Source organism: Vanessa cardui, chromosome 8, assembly GCF_905220365.1.
Source record: "Vanessa cardui chromosome 8, ilVanCard2.1, whole genome shotgun sequence".
NCBI lineage: Eukaryota > Metazoa > Arthropoda > Insecta > Lepidoptera > Nymphalidae > Vanessa > Vanessa cardui.
In genome coordinates this window covers 4878830-4897264 of record NC_061130.1, presented here as the reverse complement: position 1 = coordinate 4897264, position 18435 = coordinate 4878830, and the positions used below count along the sequence as shown (strand labels likewise).

The 18435-nt window shown below is 31.5% G+C and overlaps 2 protein-coding genes across 3 annotated transcripts; one reads left to right on the top strand and one right to left on the bottom strand.

Moving 5' to 3' along the window:
• The first annotated feature begins 706 nt into the window (after positions 1 to 706).
• On the top strand, positions 707 to 3912 carry LOC124531902. 2 transcript variants are annotated; one of them, XR_006966611.1, is made up of 3 exons: positions 707 to 1001; positions 1785 to 1932; positions 2717 to 3912. XR_006966611.1 is itself a non-coding variant. In XM_047106471.1 (3 exons), exons 1-3 carry the CDS (start codon positions 1243 to 1245, stop codon positions 2862 to 2864), a joined length of 486 nt encoding a protein of 161 aa, XP_046962427.1. In that variant the 5' UTR covers positions 1073 to 1242; the 3' UTR covers positions 2865 to 3912. The 2 variants fall into 2 exon arrangements, 1 of the variants encoding a protein (XP_046962427.1); XM_047106471.1 differs by lacking the exon at positions 707 to 1001 and adding an exon at positions 1073 to 1432.
• A 454-nt stretch (positions 3913 to 4366) lies between these two features.
• Positions 4367 to 14605, bottom strand: LOC124532133 (mucin-2-like). Its single transcript, XM_047106845.1, has 3 exons — positions 14447 to 14605; positions 6284 to 6389; positions 4367 to 6209 (listed from the first exon to the last, which is right to left on the bottom strand). Exons 1-3 carry the CDS (start codon positions 14453 to 14455, stop codon positions 4405 to 4407), a joined length of 1920 nt encoding a protein of 639 aa, XP_046962801.1. The 5' UTR covers positions 14456 to 14605; the 3' UTR covers positions 4367 to 4404.
• Between the last annotated feature and the right edge of the window lie 3830 nt (positions 14606 to 18435).

Below are 18435 nucleotides of genomic sequence, written 5' to 3'. Positions count from 1 at the left end.
AATAGGTGGTGGGTGAGTCGTATTAGAAATCGCTTACAAAGACATGGAAAAGGGACAATGCAACAAATAGTAGAATATACCTGTTATGATAATATTTTTGTCTATGGCCAAATCTTATTGTCTTTGATTAAGTGCGTCAGAAGGCTCTCTATGTATATAGTGAAGTATAGAATGTAATAATTGGTGTTTTTAATATTTTTAGAATCAGAAGTAGGTTAACCTCTAAAACCATTATCTTTAATTTAAAATAACAATCAATCTACCACAATAGAAAAACATTTAGTCTTCAACACAAATAACCATCAACAATCACATTACACCGTAATAATTATATTTTCGATCTCAATGTGTCAACTAAGAATCTCCCGCCTTTTTTTTTAAAAAGGGAAGTTGTGTGACTTGACCCAGATGTTGCTTGTTTATTACAACAATATATACAACCTAATACGAAAAAGTAGTAGTATCTCTAATAAAAAATATATCTTGTTAAGTATTGCATGACTACCTCAGGATTGTTGTTGCTTTGAATTCGAATCTTTGGACACTCGTGCTTCTGATAGCTTTTAAATCCAATGGTTATGCACTTTAATCTCTTTTTTTGTTGGACTAAATTTCCATTAGCTTATAGGAATGTTTGAATCTACACTTACGTATTTGTTTGTACATCTGGTAATTCCCCGTGAGATGCCACTGTGGTTGAAATTTCAGCAAGGCAATTTTTGATTAATTGATTGTGTGTTAAATATATAAAATTAAAAGTACCTATTCGATCATTGGTCTAGAGCTGTAAAATGAAAAAAGTATCTAGTAGGTCATGACATCATGGGTTTTTTCATTGTGTCTTAATTTTTTGCTGATTAAATATAGTTTTGGTTTGTTGTGTTATAATGGTACGTTCAACAACACGATTTACGGAGAGGATCCTCTATATAGAACTTTATTCAATACCGACATAAAAATAATAGCGCGATTACGTTGTTCTTCAACAATTTTGTGTAGTGGTAATTATTTATAAAATCTATCAATTTATTATTCTTGCTTATTATAAAAGTAGGCAAAAGGAGCGATATGAGGAAGTATTCAGAGTAATTAGTATTTATATAGTTGATTATTTTCAATGTATTTAGACACTTGTCAAGTTTTGACAAATTCAAATATAAAAAAGTTATGTTATATTCACTATATGGATTATTCAATTTTTACATTATTGGGCTTATATTCTGATACAAAACGCTCTCCCAAATGAGTAGAAATGTTCTTTATAACGTGCCAAGTTTTCTGATTTTTCTTTATTTCGTGGATACCTCATTTTGTTCTCTTTGTTACAACTGTTCATCAACTCATCGCAGCTCGAATCAATGCGGCGGAGCTTTTGCCAAGCCGCCCGTTATATTTAATAACAGCCGGCAGTATTTGATCAACTGCACCGGAGGTTTTATTTTTTTTTAAGCACTATCATAAAATTTCATTTACATAGCTAAATATGCATGAGAAAGTACAATACTAAATGAAGTAAATCATAGTATATCTAATAAAAAAAATATTTGGCATTTTAGATGTCTTTTAAATGTAACTAACTGTATATAGAAGGTTCAATGAATTGATCGTGTAATAAAAAGCTGGAATCTATTAGCTCTTTATTGAACCAATAAATCCGAAAATGATCGATGGATGTTACAAATGTATTATTTATGTATAAACTGCAGCGAAGGCGCTGCATCTAGGTATACAATAGGTATCAGTAATAAAAATATGTTATTAAGAATTTGAAATACTTTATACAGAAAATTCGATGTGTTTTGTGCGATCATGGGCAGCCCGCGCCAAGCATTACTGGATAGTACAGAGAGGTTGTTATGAAATTGGTGCGGACGATCCTTTTCCAAGAGCAATGACAACGCCGACGAGAGCTATGACTTGTAGATACGAACGGTAAGCAGACACTTATATAAACAAAACACAATATACAGCAAATTTTGCGTTGTTACAAATTATATTTTCGATATGCACCTATCTTATGTTAGTAGCAGTGATTGTTTTGTAAGATTGCCATTTATTTAAACATGATGAAGTTTCTAGGCCACTAAAATATATAATTTTGTCATTCAATAATTTGTTGGTCTCTGATTTGTTTGAAACTTGTAGCTTGTAAACTTAGTTTTTATTTTAACTTTAAAAATCCATGTAATCGTCCCGTAGGCGAACAAAGCAAAACATTTTTACTTTATAGAAAAGTAATAAAAGTAGATTACATAATAATGTTCTTAGGATTTCCAATAGAAAGTGTGACTAAAGTAAATCACATTACATGATTAATATAAGTATATTATATAAATATTACGTAGACGAATATTAAGCCATAGTTTTATTATGGCTTTTACTGTCTTGTTGGTTTAGTATCTGCATATCTAAAGGTGGAATTAGCCGGACCATGGCAATGAAAATTACTATTTTATCTGAAAAATTTGATTTGTATTCCGATATTAGGAAGATCGGTAGCATTATCGATGTAGTTATAAACATATATATACTATAAACTTTTTCCAGTGTTGTCAGATTTGCAGGCCCATCGGATATCAGATTGAGGGATACTATACCTAGTGCCCAAGTTTTTGCAAACAGATTTAAAAAAAAAACATATTTATAGTTTTTAAATAATTTATTTATTTTAACATAAATTTATTAAAATACGAGTACATTTTTTAATTTATTTCAGACTTCCCGAAGCAGAATATAAAGTTTGTTTTTGTAATGCCAATTGGTGTAATGCAGCATCTTTATACAAAAACCCTTATAAATACAATACTTTTTCGTTATTGTCATTTTTATATACATATCTTGTTTCTTGTTTAATGATTGTTTAAAATACTTTAAAAGATCATGTTATTTTTTATATAAATATATGCAAGCCAGGGCCAGACTTAAAGCTGGATATAGGCCCAAAAAAAAATAAGAAAAACTTACAATTCAGAGGAGTAAAACATTTTAATACAGTATTTTATTGTAGTTTGTCGACTAAAGAGCTTATATGAATTGTTTCAATGAGTTAATGCTGATCAAAGTAAATTAAATATTTTTTACAAACAAACTATCACTTATTCATATGTGAGTTTATTTAAAAAATAATTAGGGTCTGGGGTCTCCACAGCTCTAAATCCGGCCCTGGTACAAGCGCATAGTATGCATTTACAAACTCGTAAAGGGGTGACTACGGAAGTAATGAACTGTTTGTTATTCTTGATTTTCTATGAGCTGTGTGGATTGCAATAAACGTTGACTTTATAGGTTTATAAACAGCTTTCACTTTATCTTAGTTGCCTGTGTCTTTCTACGAAAAGGATGGTAAGAAATGTGTGTGTTAGTGGGCCGCGTCCGCTGCGCCGCATACATCTTTTTTGTAGACACATGTCAATCTAAACCTACATACTTTTATCGTATGCCAAATGATTATATAATTTTGTAATCATATCATATTTTTCAGTATGAAAACTTAATGTATCACGTCGACATGGTTTAATTAATCTCAATATTTTCCTAAACATAACTTTCTTTAAATAAATACTTATTTTTTTATTTTTAAACTTACTATAATAATAAGTGGCGTCGTATATCGCATTAGAAGTTTCTTTGTTCTACTTTAGAAAAAAAAAAACAGAAAATGTTTTTTTTTTCTATATTATTTATTAAATAAATATTTTTTAGTAGCCACCTAATTATGTTATCTGCAAAGCGGTGGGAGTGACTGATAAAAAAAATAACAATTTATTCCCGAAAATGGCGAGCTTCAAAGAACAGATTCATACTTTTTCGTATGAAATATGGCCATGGAGTTTTGTTCCTTTTACTAATCAATGAGCGGCCGAATACAGGTTTTACTGAATATCAATACGGTTTTATTCAGCGTAAATTTTACAAAAAAAAAAAAATCTCTAGGACTTTATGATGCCGTTTGTATTATAAATAGACTATTTATAAATAGAAAATTTGAACTTGTCGAATAACGAATATATAAATTATATTCAGCATAATCCTGATTTATTTCTCATGAACTACGGATTGTTTAAGCTAAATATATCTAAACAGACAAAATATTATTATAACATAAATAATTACGTCTATGGAAGGAAGATATCATGTTCTTTTAAAATCAATTTAAAATTTCCTCCGTTTTATAAGTTTCAGTAAATTTCAGTAGTGCAAGCGTATCGTAATGTATTTGAGGTAACTGTATTATTTATTAATAATCAGAAGTAATATTTGGCATGACGCTACACAATGACACTAAACACTTGGAATTTAGTAATTTTGACCATTAATTCTTTATTTATTCGTCTATCTTCGCCGGCCTGCCGTTCTTTGTTATGGATGAGCCCAATTTACTATAATTCGTTATGTTTTATGATATCAATTGAGCATTTCATTTCTACTGTTAAATAACTTATAAGCGACATTTACTAAGTCTTCGTCCAAGAAATGTTTAAGACCGATTTCCCTTTTGTTTCGCTTTTCTTCTTCTCTTTTACTCGAGTAATTATTTTCATCGTTATCTACAATTCCCTTTCTGTATATTTCTATTGGTACATCGCTGCCGTCGCTTACGTCGTATTTGATACCTAAATCCGCTTCCTGAATCTCTATCGAGCCAAAGCCAGTATCTACGAGCGACTTTAAATTTTGTGCTCTACTTTCTCTATGTATCTTTTTTTCCGAAATCTTTGTATGTTTGTCTTTAAGGGGATGTAAATGTTTTACTTCATTGGTTTCATTGGGGTTCGGTATTTCATTTTTAGTAGCTCCATTATCTGGTTTTGGTTTGGATCCATAAGTTTTAACTTTAGAATGTCCTTGTATAATTAGATACGTAGGTATAGATGGTGTTTCAGTCGTAGACTTTATATCTTGGGATGCCTTCGAGGTAGTCGTAATTGGTGTAGTAAAACGCATATGCAAGTATGGATCGTGTGTATGTGTTATCGGCTTTTCGTGTAGCAGACTGTTTAGAATATGAGAATTTATATGAAATTGTTGCCTTGAAGGTACTGTAGAGCTTTCAGGGATTCTGATTGGTGGAGGAGGTTGCATAGTCTGCATCATTTCTAAATTAACAGAATCTTCAGTAGGTGGCTCTTTAAAAATATGTATAGAATCTGATGCATGCGCGTACAAATTATCTTCAGGTCTATTAGGATCTGTAATCATAGGCATTGATATCATCGAACCTAACATATCAATTATATTGGGTTTTGGTGCTGATAAGGGCGCTGGTGTGGACTGAGGAAAACGAGTCATAACATTTTCAGTAGTAGTTTCAATTTCAAGATTTTGAGTTTCTGTAGATGTTTCTGTTGTGGTTTCTATTGACGACCATGTGTCTTGCGTGTTTTCGACAGTTGATACCGTTACAGGTAAAGCTGTTGGTAGAAAAGTAGGCATATCTGAAGAGTGATATGATGTTTGTGGTGGTGGAGGTGCCTCGGATAACATTGGCTTATAATACGAAAGAGGTTGCTTGGTAAACTCATAGTTATGATTATCTGTGTAAGATATAATATTATGAGCTTCATTGAATTCTTCAAAAGGCGTTGTAGGGCCCCATCCTGCGTAGTCGCTACTTACAGTATTGTTCGGTAAATTTGTAGTTTTATTGTAGTTATTGTACCAGTTTTGCTTTGTTGTAGATGATTGGTAAATAAGATTAGATTCCTGAAGGGCAAACGACGTCAAAATCTCAGGCTTTGGAGTAGATTCTCTGGTTGCTGGAAGTCCGTCAAGTAATATTGGAGGACTCGTAGGTATTGGTAATTTTTCTTCAACATAGAGCGGAGGTTGATGACTGGGAGGTGGAGGAGGTGGCACGAGTATAGTCATCGGGTAATGGTCACTAAATTTGTAAGAGAAGTCTTCGTACTTAGGTGGAAATAAAGGTGGTCGAGGAACCCTTCTAATTGGAGGTAGGGGTCTAGACGCAACACTCGGTTTTCGAGAGGAAACACCCAGTACTAAAACCTCAGATTTTCTCTCCGGATAATTCTCTGGTTGAGTGTGAACTTCGTCAGCCCAATAATGAACTCTTTCGAGAACAGGGGGCTCATAATCATAAGTCGGATCGTTACGTAAAGGATCACCTCGTCCTGTCAGCGGTTTCCATTGATCAAAGTCCATACGAGGAGAAAAAATCGAAGCGATACCGTTTAAATTGTCTATTGGATCTGTAAACAAAATAGATATTTAAGAAATTCGTCAAAATAAGTCGTAATATACAACTATACAATCGCTTACTTACTAGATGCGTTTGTTATGTGTTTTGAAAGCTTCCCAATACGGCCAGATTCAGCATTAGCAGCAATGAAGTACCAAAACAAGATCTTCAGCAACATTCTATTAGTTTTCTGAAAATGACAGATATAAGTATAATATAGTGAGTATTTATGCGTGTATGAAACTTATTCTCATCTGCACAGAGAACTTATAAGCGGTAACTCGTTACAGTGAAATTTAAGTGTATACAAAGGCTAAATAAGAACAAAGAGAACAAATTAAAACATGTTATATAAAATAGTAGCTCATTAATATATATATACTCGTATACAAGTATATTATGCTCGTCTCGACTTAATCCGAGTTGAACAAGAATTGTATTTATTTCCCGATCGCACAAACAAAAGTTCATCAAAATCGTACTCTCTCTCTATATAAAAATATATTTTGAAAGCGGTATATATTCTTTGAATATTTAAACAAAATAAATACCAAAAATCTTTATTAATTACTATCGGTTTACGTTTAAAGATTATCTTATAATGTTGCTAACCTTAAAAAAAACATGTTGAGTCTATTAAAAAATGTTCTAGAGCACATTCGACGGCTTGTTTTTTACATAATATATTGTTAGTATGATAATACCTATAATGCTTCATCTGTTCAAATATGGAAAACTTGATTTCTTTACCGATAATAAATTACATACACAGAAATTACTTGATCATTTAGGAGCTTTACCATGTGTCCATACATTGTCTTATAAACAGATTATTTTATGTATATACTTCCAAACCATAATTATTCATACTCATGCTCTTCTAAATGAATTAGAATATTAGTATTGATTAGGAATATCTTAATGTTAGCATTTTACTGATAATACTGACGCGTTGATTACTGACGCGCATTTCAAGGCGTTTCAACATCATTTAAGATTTAATTTTTGGATTTGTTACATAGATTGGTTAAGAACATTATGTGTAATGAACAGTACTTAGTATTAATGAGTTCCGACTTGAAGATTGAATGACGTAATTACAGGTAACTCTACGAAACTAGCGTCTAAGATCCAGTGGTTTGCCGAGTATTGTAGTGCTATTGTCTATGAGCAAAAGTGACCAAACAACATAATTTGTTATATTTGCTTGATTGTTATCTCAATCATAATTATCATTTAGAACATTTTCTTACCCAGTTAAGTAAAAGGTAAAAAAAGGTAAAGTAGCAGCCTGTGAATGCTGGCTAAGGCCTCAACTCCCATTAAGGAGAAGTTTTGGAACATATTCCACCACGCCGTTCCAATGCGGGTTGGTGGAATGCACATTAGGCAGAATTTCGATGAAATTAGATACATGCAGGTTTCCTCACGATGTTTTCCTTCACCACCGAGCACGAGATGAATTATAAACACAAATTAAGCACATATACATAGTGGTGCTTGTCTGGGTTTGAGCCCGAAATCATCGGTTAAGATGCACGCGTTCTAACTACTGGGCCATCTCAACTATTTTACCTACCTAAATAAAAAATACGTAACTGTAAAAGTATTAAATAAAAATTTAAACAGCCGGTTACTAGTTCAATCTCGTATCTAATTCGAACAAAATTATTATGTAAAATGGACTACAATTTAAGTTTCTTTGATAGTCATTTATAATAAAAAAATAAGCACGAAAACGTTTTTACCATTATTTGGGAAAAAACATTGTTTTAAATCGAAGCGAGACGATTTGTTTTGCAAACTTTTATTAAAAAATATATAAAATAATGAGTTTTAATTTTAAATTGTAGTTATTCATTGATAAGTATAAACGTTTTCTTATTAAACAATTTTCATATAAATAATCATAACAGACTACCTTATTTATATGGTGGTAGAAAGAAATTAGCTACATATATGAATGAAACGAAGGTTTTTTTAATTAAAAACAAAATACTGGCAGGTACAAAATTGTGTCTGTTTCGTGCAATCAGAGCGATGGTGGATTGACAACAATTTTTTTGGCACGCAACGCGCTCGTTAAAATACCAGGCGGCATGGTAGGAAGAAAGACGGGCTAATTTAATATTATAACCATCCTCCTTGATTATGTATGCGAAATACGTGACCTCAATCACTTATTATGGAAAAATGTATTTACCGTGTATAATGATTAAAAAATTGTGTTAACTACCAGCGGGCCCAACACAAAGAGTCATTTTTTGCATCATTAAACGCCAATTTAGTTTCTTGCAATTGTTATTTTTTTAAATTAATGTAACTCATACAATTAATTATTTTATAACATGAAACACAAGTTTAATTATTATATCTTAATCATTATAAGGTAAATAAAAAATAATTAAAGATGTAGAATTGTAGATTTACGAATCCTGGGTAGAAACCTCATGAGGAGATTTGAGGCAAATTCCACGTCGATACTACAAAGTGGATTGGTGGAAACAAACGTTGCAAAGTTCAGGGTACCTCACAGTGTTTACCTCTGTCGTAATTTTTAATCTATATGTTCAAAATTAATAATATTGTAGAGTCATAGATCTTACTCTAAATTAGCCTTCTGGCATATTGCCAGTAATTACAATGTATTCTATAAATCTAAATTGAGACAAAAACAAATACTATTTTCAACGAAACGGAACGAAACTTAACAATCTCTAGCGAATACGAAACAAATTTTAAACTTAGGTGACAACTGAGTGGCACTTGTGCGAATTTGGATTCAGTAATCGTCTGTATTGATACAAATTATGAGTAGTATACAAATATTTAAACGGTTAGTTTCCATATATAATTAAATGTACGCACTAAGTAACGTTACGCTATTATGAAATAGGAATATGGAACCCAGGGTCGTACGCAAAAACTTTAAACACAATATCTCAATATTTTAATGCCCTTTACTATTATAAACTATGACACCTGTATCATCGAATCTCAGGATTTAAAAGAATCATCCCAATACAAAGTTAAACAAGGCTCAGAGAATTTGATAGAGACTTATTAGCTTAGATATTCTGATCGGTAGCGGTTGTGTGGTATTGCTACCAAATTGAATAATTACCATGAGGGAATCGAAAGTGAGTTATGGACACACTTGTGCCTTTAACAATCTCCACTTACCTGACTGAGTTAACTCTGTGGACCGTTGACAGGACAAAAGCGATCACAATAGGCATATTAATGTAAACTTTAAAAATGAATGAATCGTAATATCTATCTTCGATCAATAAAAGAGCACTATGCCCTTTTTTAAATCAATTTCGATGCATTCCGTGAGTTATTGATTTTTCAATAAAAATATTATTTATAATGAACGTTATTCATGAAATAAGTTTGCTAGTGGAAAATGTAAGAAATGCGACTAGAACGCATATTACCAGGATACATTTGACGCGACCGCAGTGAAAGCAGCGCGTGCACCGCATCGCTAACGTCAGGTTACATGACAGGAATAGGGGTATTCGTTTAGCATCTAATTTGTCTTCTACAAATCGTCCTTTCACTCTTTTGTAATGAAGTCTAGCTATTTTAAATATTTTAATGTTCCAAGGCACCCAATAGGAATACTATTGATGTATCTTCATATTTATGTAATAGCAATTATACCTATTGCGTAATATTTATTTTCAATGGAGGCGAAAATCGCATATGGTTGGTATGTTTTTTTAACTAAATTATATGAAACCAAATAAAATTAAATATGTACCTATGATTATTTAAACATTATTACGAGAATTGTTTATAGATAATAAATTGTTATAGACACAAAATACAATAACATCTTGTGTTACAATTACAGAAAAATAGAGAATCTGGCTTAAACGATTTAAAAGAAAATAAAAACAAAAATAATTTTATTTCGGATAATCGACGGTTATGGTTATAGAACTAATAACGTTTCTGCTTCGGACACATGTCAGACACATATTAAAATAAAGTAGGTCCAAAAAACGTTTGCAATATAAAATTTCAGCAAGATATAAATGTATATGTATGTGTATCTACGATAGTTGTTTGTTAATCATTCGGTTTTGCGATGTGTACCTACATTCTAAAGTACCTAGGCAGGTACTTAAGGCTTGTAAGTATAACTAACTGGTCTCTGAGTGTTTGCGATTTATTCAACACGTTCATTAAACATTTACACGACCCTGACAGTAACTTTCAATTTCTAATTTCATAAGGAATTGTGGTTAACCCGATCCCCTAGTTTTATTAGCGGACGATTGAGCTGATCGTGTGTACTGCTCACGTACTCAGGTGAAAACATTAAGAATGGATGTATCAATTTACCATACAAATGTTAGTATTTCTCACTGGACGTATCAGTTTCATTCAAGCAATCGAGTTTATTATGACCTGGATTTAATACAATATACTGTACAACATCTAATATTAAAATAAATTGAGATACTTTATCATTATATTGCTTGAATGAATTTTTAATATGTACAATTGTGTTATGTGATTGGTCGATCTGGATTACCGGTTATTAACTGTTTATAATTTTAAACGAAATCATTCAGTTCATTGAAGAGTACCAAAGTTATAAATATATAAATGTACCGAATGTGTGAGGTAAATACAGAAATATATAGAATAAAAAATATGAAAACTAAGACACAAAGATGTAATTACATTCTTGGTGGTTGGATTTTGTGCTCTCTGAGTAGACACACACATACATACATCAGATATTATAGTTAGTATAATTTATGGGACATAGAATTCCTTGATTTTCATACAAAATAACTTCATTGTAATTAATTAAAATGTCTAATTAACGGTGAAAAAAACCTAAGGTACTACTCAGTTTGATGTGAGTTCTTCTCCGGTGGTAATTTTAAATTTCATGATTGCTGAGAGATTTGTTATTTGAATAAAGAATATTTCACACACTTACGTATGTACACTTGAATATTTTGACTCTAGACCGTAGGTAAGAAAGGCTTAACCACTGACCTCTGTCTGAATAATTCCGACTGACCAATAGTTTTATATCACAAGTAAAACTCACTCTCTAAGCTAGAATTTTCAAAATAACTTTAAATACTATAAGAAATTAACGTTAATTATATCGCATGCCTTACATGTATGTCGGTTGGTATTGTGGTTTCGATATGACTTAAAATCCCCTAAAATACGGAACTCAATTCTAACAACGTGGTCTATGTACCAATCTGTCGTTCATTTTCTCCGAATGTACTCCAAAAGCTTTACCTTATACTTAAACAGAGTCAGGTGACTCAAATGTAAACAAAAAAGTAACATTCATATAAGGTTTTTTCGTTTAAGTGCCATAATTTGAAAGAGCTTCTTATGTAAAATACAAATACTTTCTCAAATAATATATACGAAACTTCAAAAGCCCTTATTCATGAGTCTGTAGATTGCTACGGAAAACGGAATAAACGTACGCAAATCGCAACACGACTTCGATTAGCAGTTCTTATGTTAGTCAACGTGCACAACTTGTACATGTGTATTACTAACTATTTGATAAAAAGGTATTGTTATAATAATAGAATCTCAAATTACAAAGAAAATAATTATTTATTTTATATGCATTCTTTATACTTGCCTATTGGCATCTCAATGAAATACTTCTTAAGATTTAAGATATACAGAAATGAAGATAAAGATTGATACAAGTTACTTTTTTCTATCACTAAAGTTTTTTATAAAAATCTTATTAATTGAACGCTCATATAACGAAAAGTCCAATTAACGTTAATATCTCGATTCTTTGAAGACTATCCGTCTGACAGAGTATAACTGGTTTCGTACGTAATAAATTAATTATCCACTCAATTCCACAAAAGCTTATATCAATATATTTTTTTGTGAAAGTTTTGAGTCATCTATTTATTGATTCTTAAATTGATACGTACGTATGCGCTAGTGAGGGTTACCTCGGAGAGGAGCGTGGGAACCATTCGTTCAGACGGACTGGCGCCACGGGCGATTTGACACCCACGTTCGGTCTCGCTGGCGACGTAAGGTAGCGAGGATGATTAAATTGAACAAACTTGTTAAAATACAAATGGCTCTGTATTTGCTTATACCACTAAAGTTTTGCCAACTGTATTCTGTCAATACAGCTTTAGTGGGTACCTGTATAGAGCATAGGTACGACTGCCTGTGTATGTAAGGCATTACATTTATAGCTAGATTTGACAGCCGAAAGAGCATCCTAATTTATTTTTATTAGTTCTTTGTTTGCACTAGAACTGTCCGTGTGGGTGAGGGAAAAAATATTAACACTTTCACATGTTTTATGTGTCGATGACCAGTCGCACTCCCAAGGTAAAGATGTGCCCACGCGACAATGTCTGTTGCGCCGACACCATTATTTATACGATTTCCCTATATCTTATAATCAAGTCGTCACAACAATATATTGTTTAAATTAGATGCTATTACTTATTATAGCTGTTTATTTACGAGCCTAATTGAATTAGAGATAAAAGTTAAAGTTTTATGTTATTTATTTTTCTAATTGGAAAGTTAGTACCGACGTGTATTACGTTACACTACGTACTCTTATTTCGAATGTAATCTACATACGACGCGGTAATTATGATATATGCAAGCGTGAACATAATAGTTATTTCATTTTACTGACGTACCTATTGTTTTTGGTAAACGAAGACGATTGAATAGAACATATCTCGTAGAAAGCGCCGAAAAGTGAAGTTTTTTAATTGAATTGAGGCATGTCGTGCATGAGCGTTTGCGATTCATAATACAAAATGCCTAATAGTTTAGGAACCTTTTTATTCCAGTTATAATAAAAATATATATATATTCGCTAAAACACTATGGAATAATACGCACGGATCTGATTATGTTAGAACTATTATAAGACTAACTTGAACTTGACAGTAAGGTTAACAAACAAACACATTTATCTAAGCTAGGAATAATAAAAAATAATCAAATGTTATAAAAGCAACATACATAACATATAATAGAATACCTAGGTATACATAGCAAGTATTGTAATTACCATATTTTAAATTTTCTATGCTTAATTATAAGATTATACCTATCAAATATTTATCTAATTAGATCACAATTTACTTTGATGATACGACTACCTACTAAATAAGTAGTAAATAGAATAAGGTAGTATACCCTAGAATCAAAATGTAGCTTAAAATATTTACCATTCAACATTGTAACAGATAAAACTTCACAAAAGACATATGTACCGGAAATGAAAATTCACATAACTTTTGCTAAACAAAAATGTTCACAAAAAGTAAAGTTTAAATTTCAACAAAATCGATGAACTGATCTGAGCTTGCGACACGAGGTACGAGGAATGCTTACTATACACAGAAATATTAATAAATTATTATGAACACACAAATGCACTACACCTCGAAAAGACCCAAGAAAAAATAGTTTTACCGCTCATCCAGATTTCATATCGATGTCGATTTAAGTTCGAAATTCGAAACGAATCGAACACAAAATTCACACCATTAGTTCTTTTTTTTATTTGAAGGCACGCATCCTTGAGCTTTAAGCCTAAATTTGAATAAGATTTATATTATTCTTTATTTTTCGAAATAGCTAAATACCAATTCAAATTAATATTTCGCTCATCATATTAATATAATATTTGATTTAAAATTGAAAGAGATGGCATTAAATATACATTCCTACTTTCCAATGATCGACACACTATAAAAACTTACATGACAACTGCTAATTTTTACTGTAATTAAGCGACTAATCTGTCGTATTTAAGTTATCAATAAAAAATATTTAAAGATTGTATGTTATGTGACATTCTATTTTTTTATGATTAAATAACTATATAAAGTACACAATTATTTTATAGAATTATTATACATTAGTTTTAACTAAGCTACAAATTATAATAATATAGTATACATATTAGAATTTAGCAGATTTTGAGAAGACTCCCTAATTTTTCAACCAGATTTGTAGTCAACATATCAAATGTTTTAATTGAATGCTTTTATTAAATATTTCGTAGTTTACTAATTATAAATAATAAAGCTATGTAAATATTTCTTATGAAAAAGTGAATACAGTACATATATATTTTTAATGAAATACAATTTTATCTATTCTTATTATATGTAATGTTAAATAATAATATATACTTTAAAACTAAATAAATTTTCGATAAAAAATAATATATCTTACCACAAACATTTTGAAGGTAAATCATGTGCACCACTTGTTTTATGAAACACTGATCAAGGTCTAAAGGATGTCACAGCACATAGAGCTCGAGTCGCGTTTTCCGTACGACGTCTGCTACGCGTCTGCCGGCGATCATAAAGCACGGCAAGGGACGAAAGGCGCAAGGTCTCGCCATAGCCCACAATACTATTGTCGAGACCCCAAGCCCGTGGCGTATAAAACAGCTCTCTCATAATATCTACACTATGTTAGTATCAAAGTATAGAATTAAGTTATGTGGACACACTTAATTTAATTATAAATAGGTATATTTCTTGGAGAGTCTTATTGGATTTTATACCAAAAATATATTATTCGATTAAACATTAAAGATAGTATCACTTAAAACTTTCTTTAATATAATATTTTTAACTGTTTTTTTCAGAATCATTATGATTTTTAAATTTCCTTTGTACCGTGTGTACACTCTTTTTATTTTTATATATAAATACATTAAGTACACTCTCAAAACCTTATACGCACGCAAGGCCATGAACAGGAACTTTCTTATAATAAAGATGATGTAAGAGAAATGATATTGGTATACCATACCACCGTATCAGTGCTAATGGTGTTATGATCCATACCGATATTCATCATTGCATAAAATATCGATGTGCGCATTACTTATGTGCTATGTTATGTAATAATCTATTGCCTGTTATTAAATTATTATTTAAACGAAATAACCGAGGCAGTATAATACATACCTATGTAACTAACGAATCATAAACTAATGGTAATGTTGGACTATAGAAATGTAGTGCATGATTAATAAATTAGTAATCAACTATCAATTTATGATTGGTTGAAAATTCACCAAAATTCATCATCCAAATTCAAATTTATATGAATTGGTTTTTATTGATTGTGAGACCAAGAAATTGTCACAGTATAGCCTATAATCTATACACCAGAATGACAGGTTTTTATCTAATTAGTACAATTTTCTATGTATATAATTATCCAGTCGAGATGCGACAGTAGTCAGAACGCGTGCATCTTAACCGATGAATGCGGGTTCAAGCCCAGGCAAGCACCGCTGATTCATGTGCTTAATTTGTCTATATAATTCATCTCGTACTTGGCGGTGAAGGAAAACATCGTGAGGAAACCTGCGTGTGATTTCATAGAAATTCTGCCACATGTGTATTCCACCAACCCGCATTGGAACAGCGTGGTGGAATATGTTCCAAAACTTTCTCCTCTAAGGGAGAGGAGGCCTTTAGCCAAGCAGTGGGAATTTACAGGCTGTTGTTGTTGTTGTTGTAATTATAATATGTTGTTGTTATTGTTATTATTATAATGGGATGGTAAAGGAGTTCAGGTCAGGTTAGGTCCAAGACAAGAAGGTTTACGTGCTTTCCGAAGCACGAGGGAGCAGCATACTTCCGGACTGTATATTTAAAATAGTATACTTCTATAATAATTCTTGATAAAACGTAGGTAAGGTGGCGTCAGATGTGACAAAATTCAATTTCCTAAACCAACAACTTTTATATTTAGTTTTCAGGCTAAAAACGTTTGGAATAAAAAAGGACGCTGCGAATATTTGTTGAGGTGTCGGAACTCACCTAAAAAAAATCAGGTTCAATTTTAATGTGTTAGCTTCGTATTCTATACCGACAGAAACACGCTGTTTATTGCACTTTATATGTTGCACATTTATTACTTTATGATTCTGGCGTAACACCATATCACTGCCTCTCCCTCTGGGTCCTCTTACCGTCTTTCTCTAGCTGAGTTTGCCAATGACTTCTAGCAGGAATGTGGACGATAATTTAGCAGCCCTGCTACCATTTTTTAAAGGATCTTTTGGTTTAATATGGGTGGTAGTGTGATATGCAGCCGACGAACAGCCTTACCCTTGGCCAGGAACAAGAGAAAGAGCGTACACTTTACTTGGGCCGGCAACGCACATGCAAGGCCCCTGCTGTTGCAGATGTTAATGGGCGATGGTAGTCACTTTCCATCAGGTGAGCTTCCTGCTTGTTACTCAACTATGACATCAAAAAGCCGCAACTAACCAAGACAAACTCGCTATGTTGTAAGCTAGCTACTAGATAAATAATGAGGGATAAAAACAGTTTAAAATTCAGCTTCATATAAGTTTATGATAATGGAACAATTACCAAATTCATATTTATTAATTATATGGAACATAAACGATTACAAAATACGAAACAATCTTTAGGAATCAATGGTTAAGAATAAAAAAATAACTTAGTTTAGATCCCGGTAATGGTTAACTCTGATCGATGATATTCAAAGAATAAGTAGACGTACCTACTTAATCAAAGTCAATAATAAGTAATTATAGTGATGGTTACAGCGAGATCGGTCGTTACTTAGTTGTCAATCAGGAAAACATCACTAGTAGTAATTTAATATATTATCAAATCGCGTATTCCATTAATTGTATGTACATATAAGACGGGTAACAACTTATCTAAAACTGCAACGTAAAAATAAGCATGAAAATAATGCATGGGCGGTCTAACACACGGCACCTTCTATCTATGTAAATGATCTAAAACTTTTTCAGCTTCTTTGAAGTTAGTTTCGAATTGTTCTTTCTAAGTTTTTTCTAAATCATCATATGCAATTAGAGATGGTAAAATGAAACTCTTAAATATCTATATGTACCTACCTAGATATTTTTAAATAAAACGAGGTTATATTCAGCAGCGTCCTTAAACAATTATATCTGTTTAATATATTTAATATATTGTAATCATTAAAAAATTAGACATGAGACGCGATATCATAACGAATCTAAAACGCGAGTTCAAACACAAATCGTTACGTATCAATTTCAAAAATCGATCTAGCCGAACCTAATCGTTAACAATCGATACCAGCGAAACCATTCTGAATCAACAAATCAGATGCCGGTAGAAATTAGCTTTCTCATTCTCATAAATTAAAATTAGTTAAGTTTAAAGTAGATCGAATATAGTAATTCAAACTACTTAGTATAGTATAGCGTATATATGGTACTCTCAGTATATATTTTGTCTTTTGTTATCTTTAGACACGAAAATAAGAGAAATTTAGGTAAATTTAATATAAAACAGATTCATGAATAATATATTCTCCGAAAAAACTCACAATATAATTACTACTATAGTAAAACATGGTTTTATTGGAAATCAATGATGTTGTAGTAAGCAGATATGTTATTAACGCGCAAAAAGTGAAGACTAGAAAACGTCCTAATTGGGACGTTTGCCTCTAGTCGTTTTACGTAGTAATACGTTATAATACATCATGATTACGTAGTAATACGTTTTGCGTAATTAGAACATCTAGTTATCCCTTTTACTTATTGTTTTTATCAAGCTATCCTTTTTACTTTTAACGATTTTACATTTCGTTAAAGTAAAAGGATAGATAAACTAAAATAAACGGTCCCCGGCGCAGCACACTTTTTTCTGTTGTTTAGTATGGATATAACATATCTGTTTATTAGAATATCATTGTTGGAAATATATAATCTCATTTTATCCCCCATATCAAATCTTGAACCAGAGCTCTGTCTTTTCAATATTACTTTTTGCAAATTATTTAAAAATGGTCAGTGCTATTACAAATGTTGACCCTATTTCATTCAGGAATGTGAGGATTTAGAATTTTGAGAAATTATTTGAGATTAATTTGAGTGGAATTATCAAATGGCCAATACCATTTTATTAAACCATAGAAAAAATTAGAGAATTTTACCTTTGGAAATAAAGATAAAGATTTATGGTTTTACTGGAAATCAAAAATTACTTTTATTGATCAGAAGGATGCCATATTGTATAAAAAGCCTTTAAATGTCTAACTTTATAATCCCACCAATGTGTAATGAGTGTTCTATTTGAATACAAAGTATCTTTTTTATTTAACTCTGGAAGTTGGGAAAGAATACTTATAAAAGAAATATTAAGGATGTCAAATAAAAAATA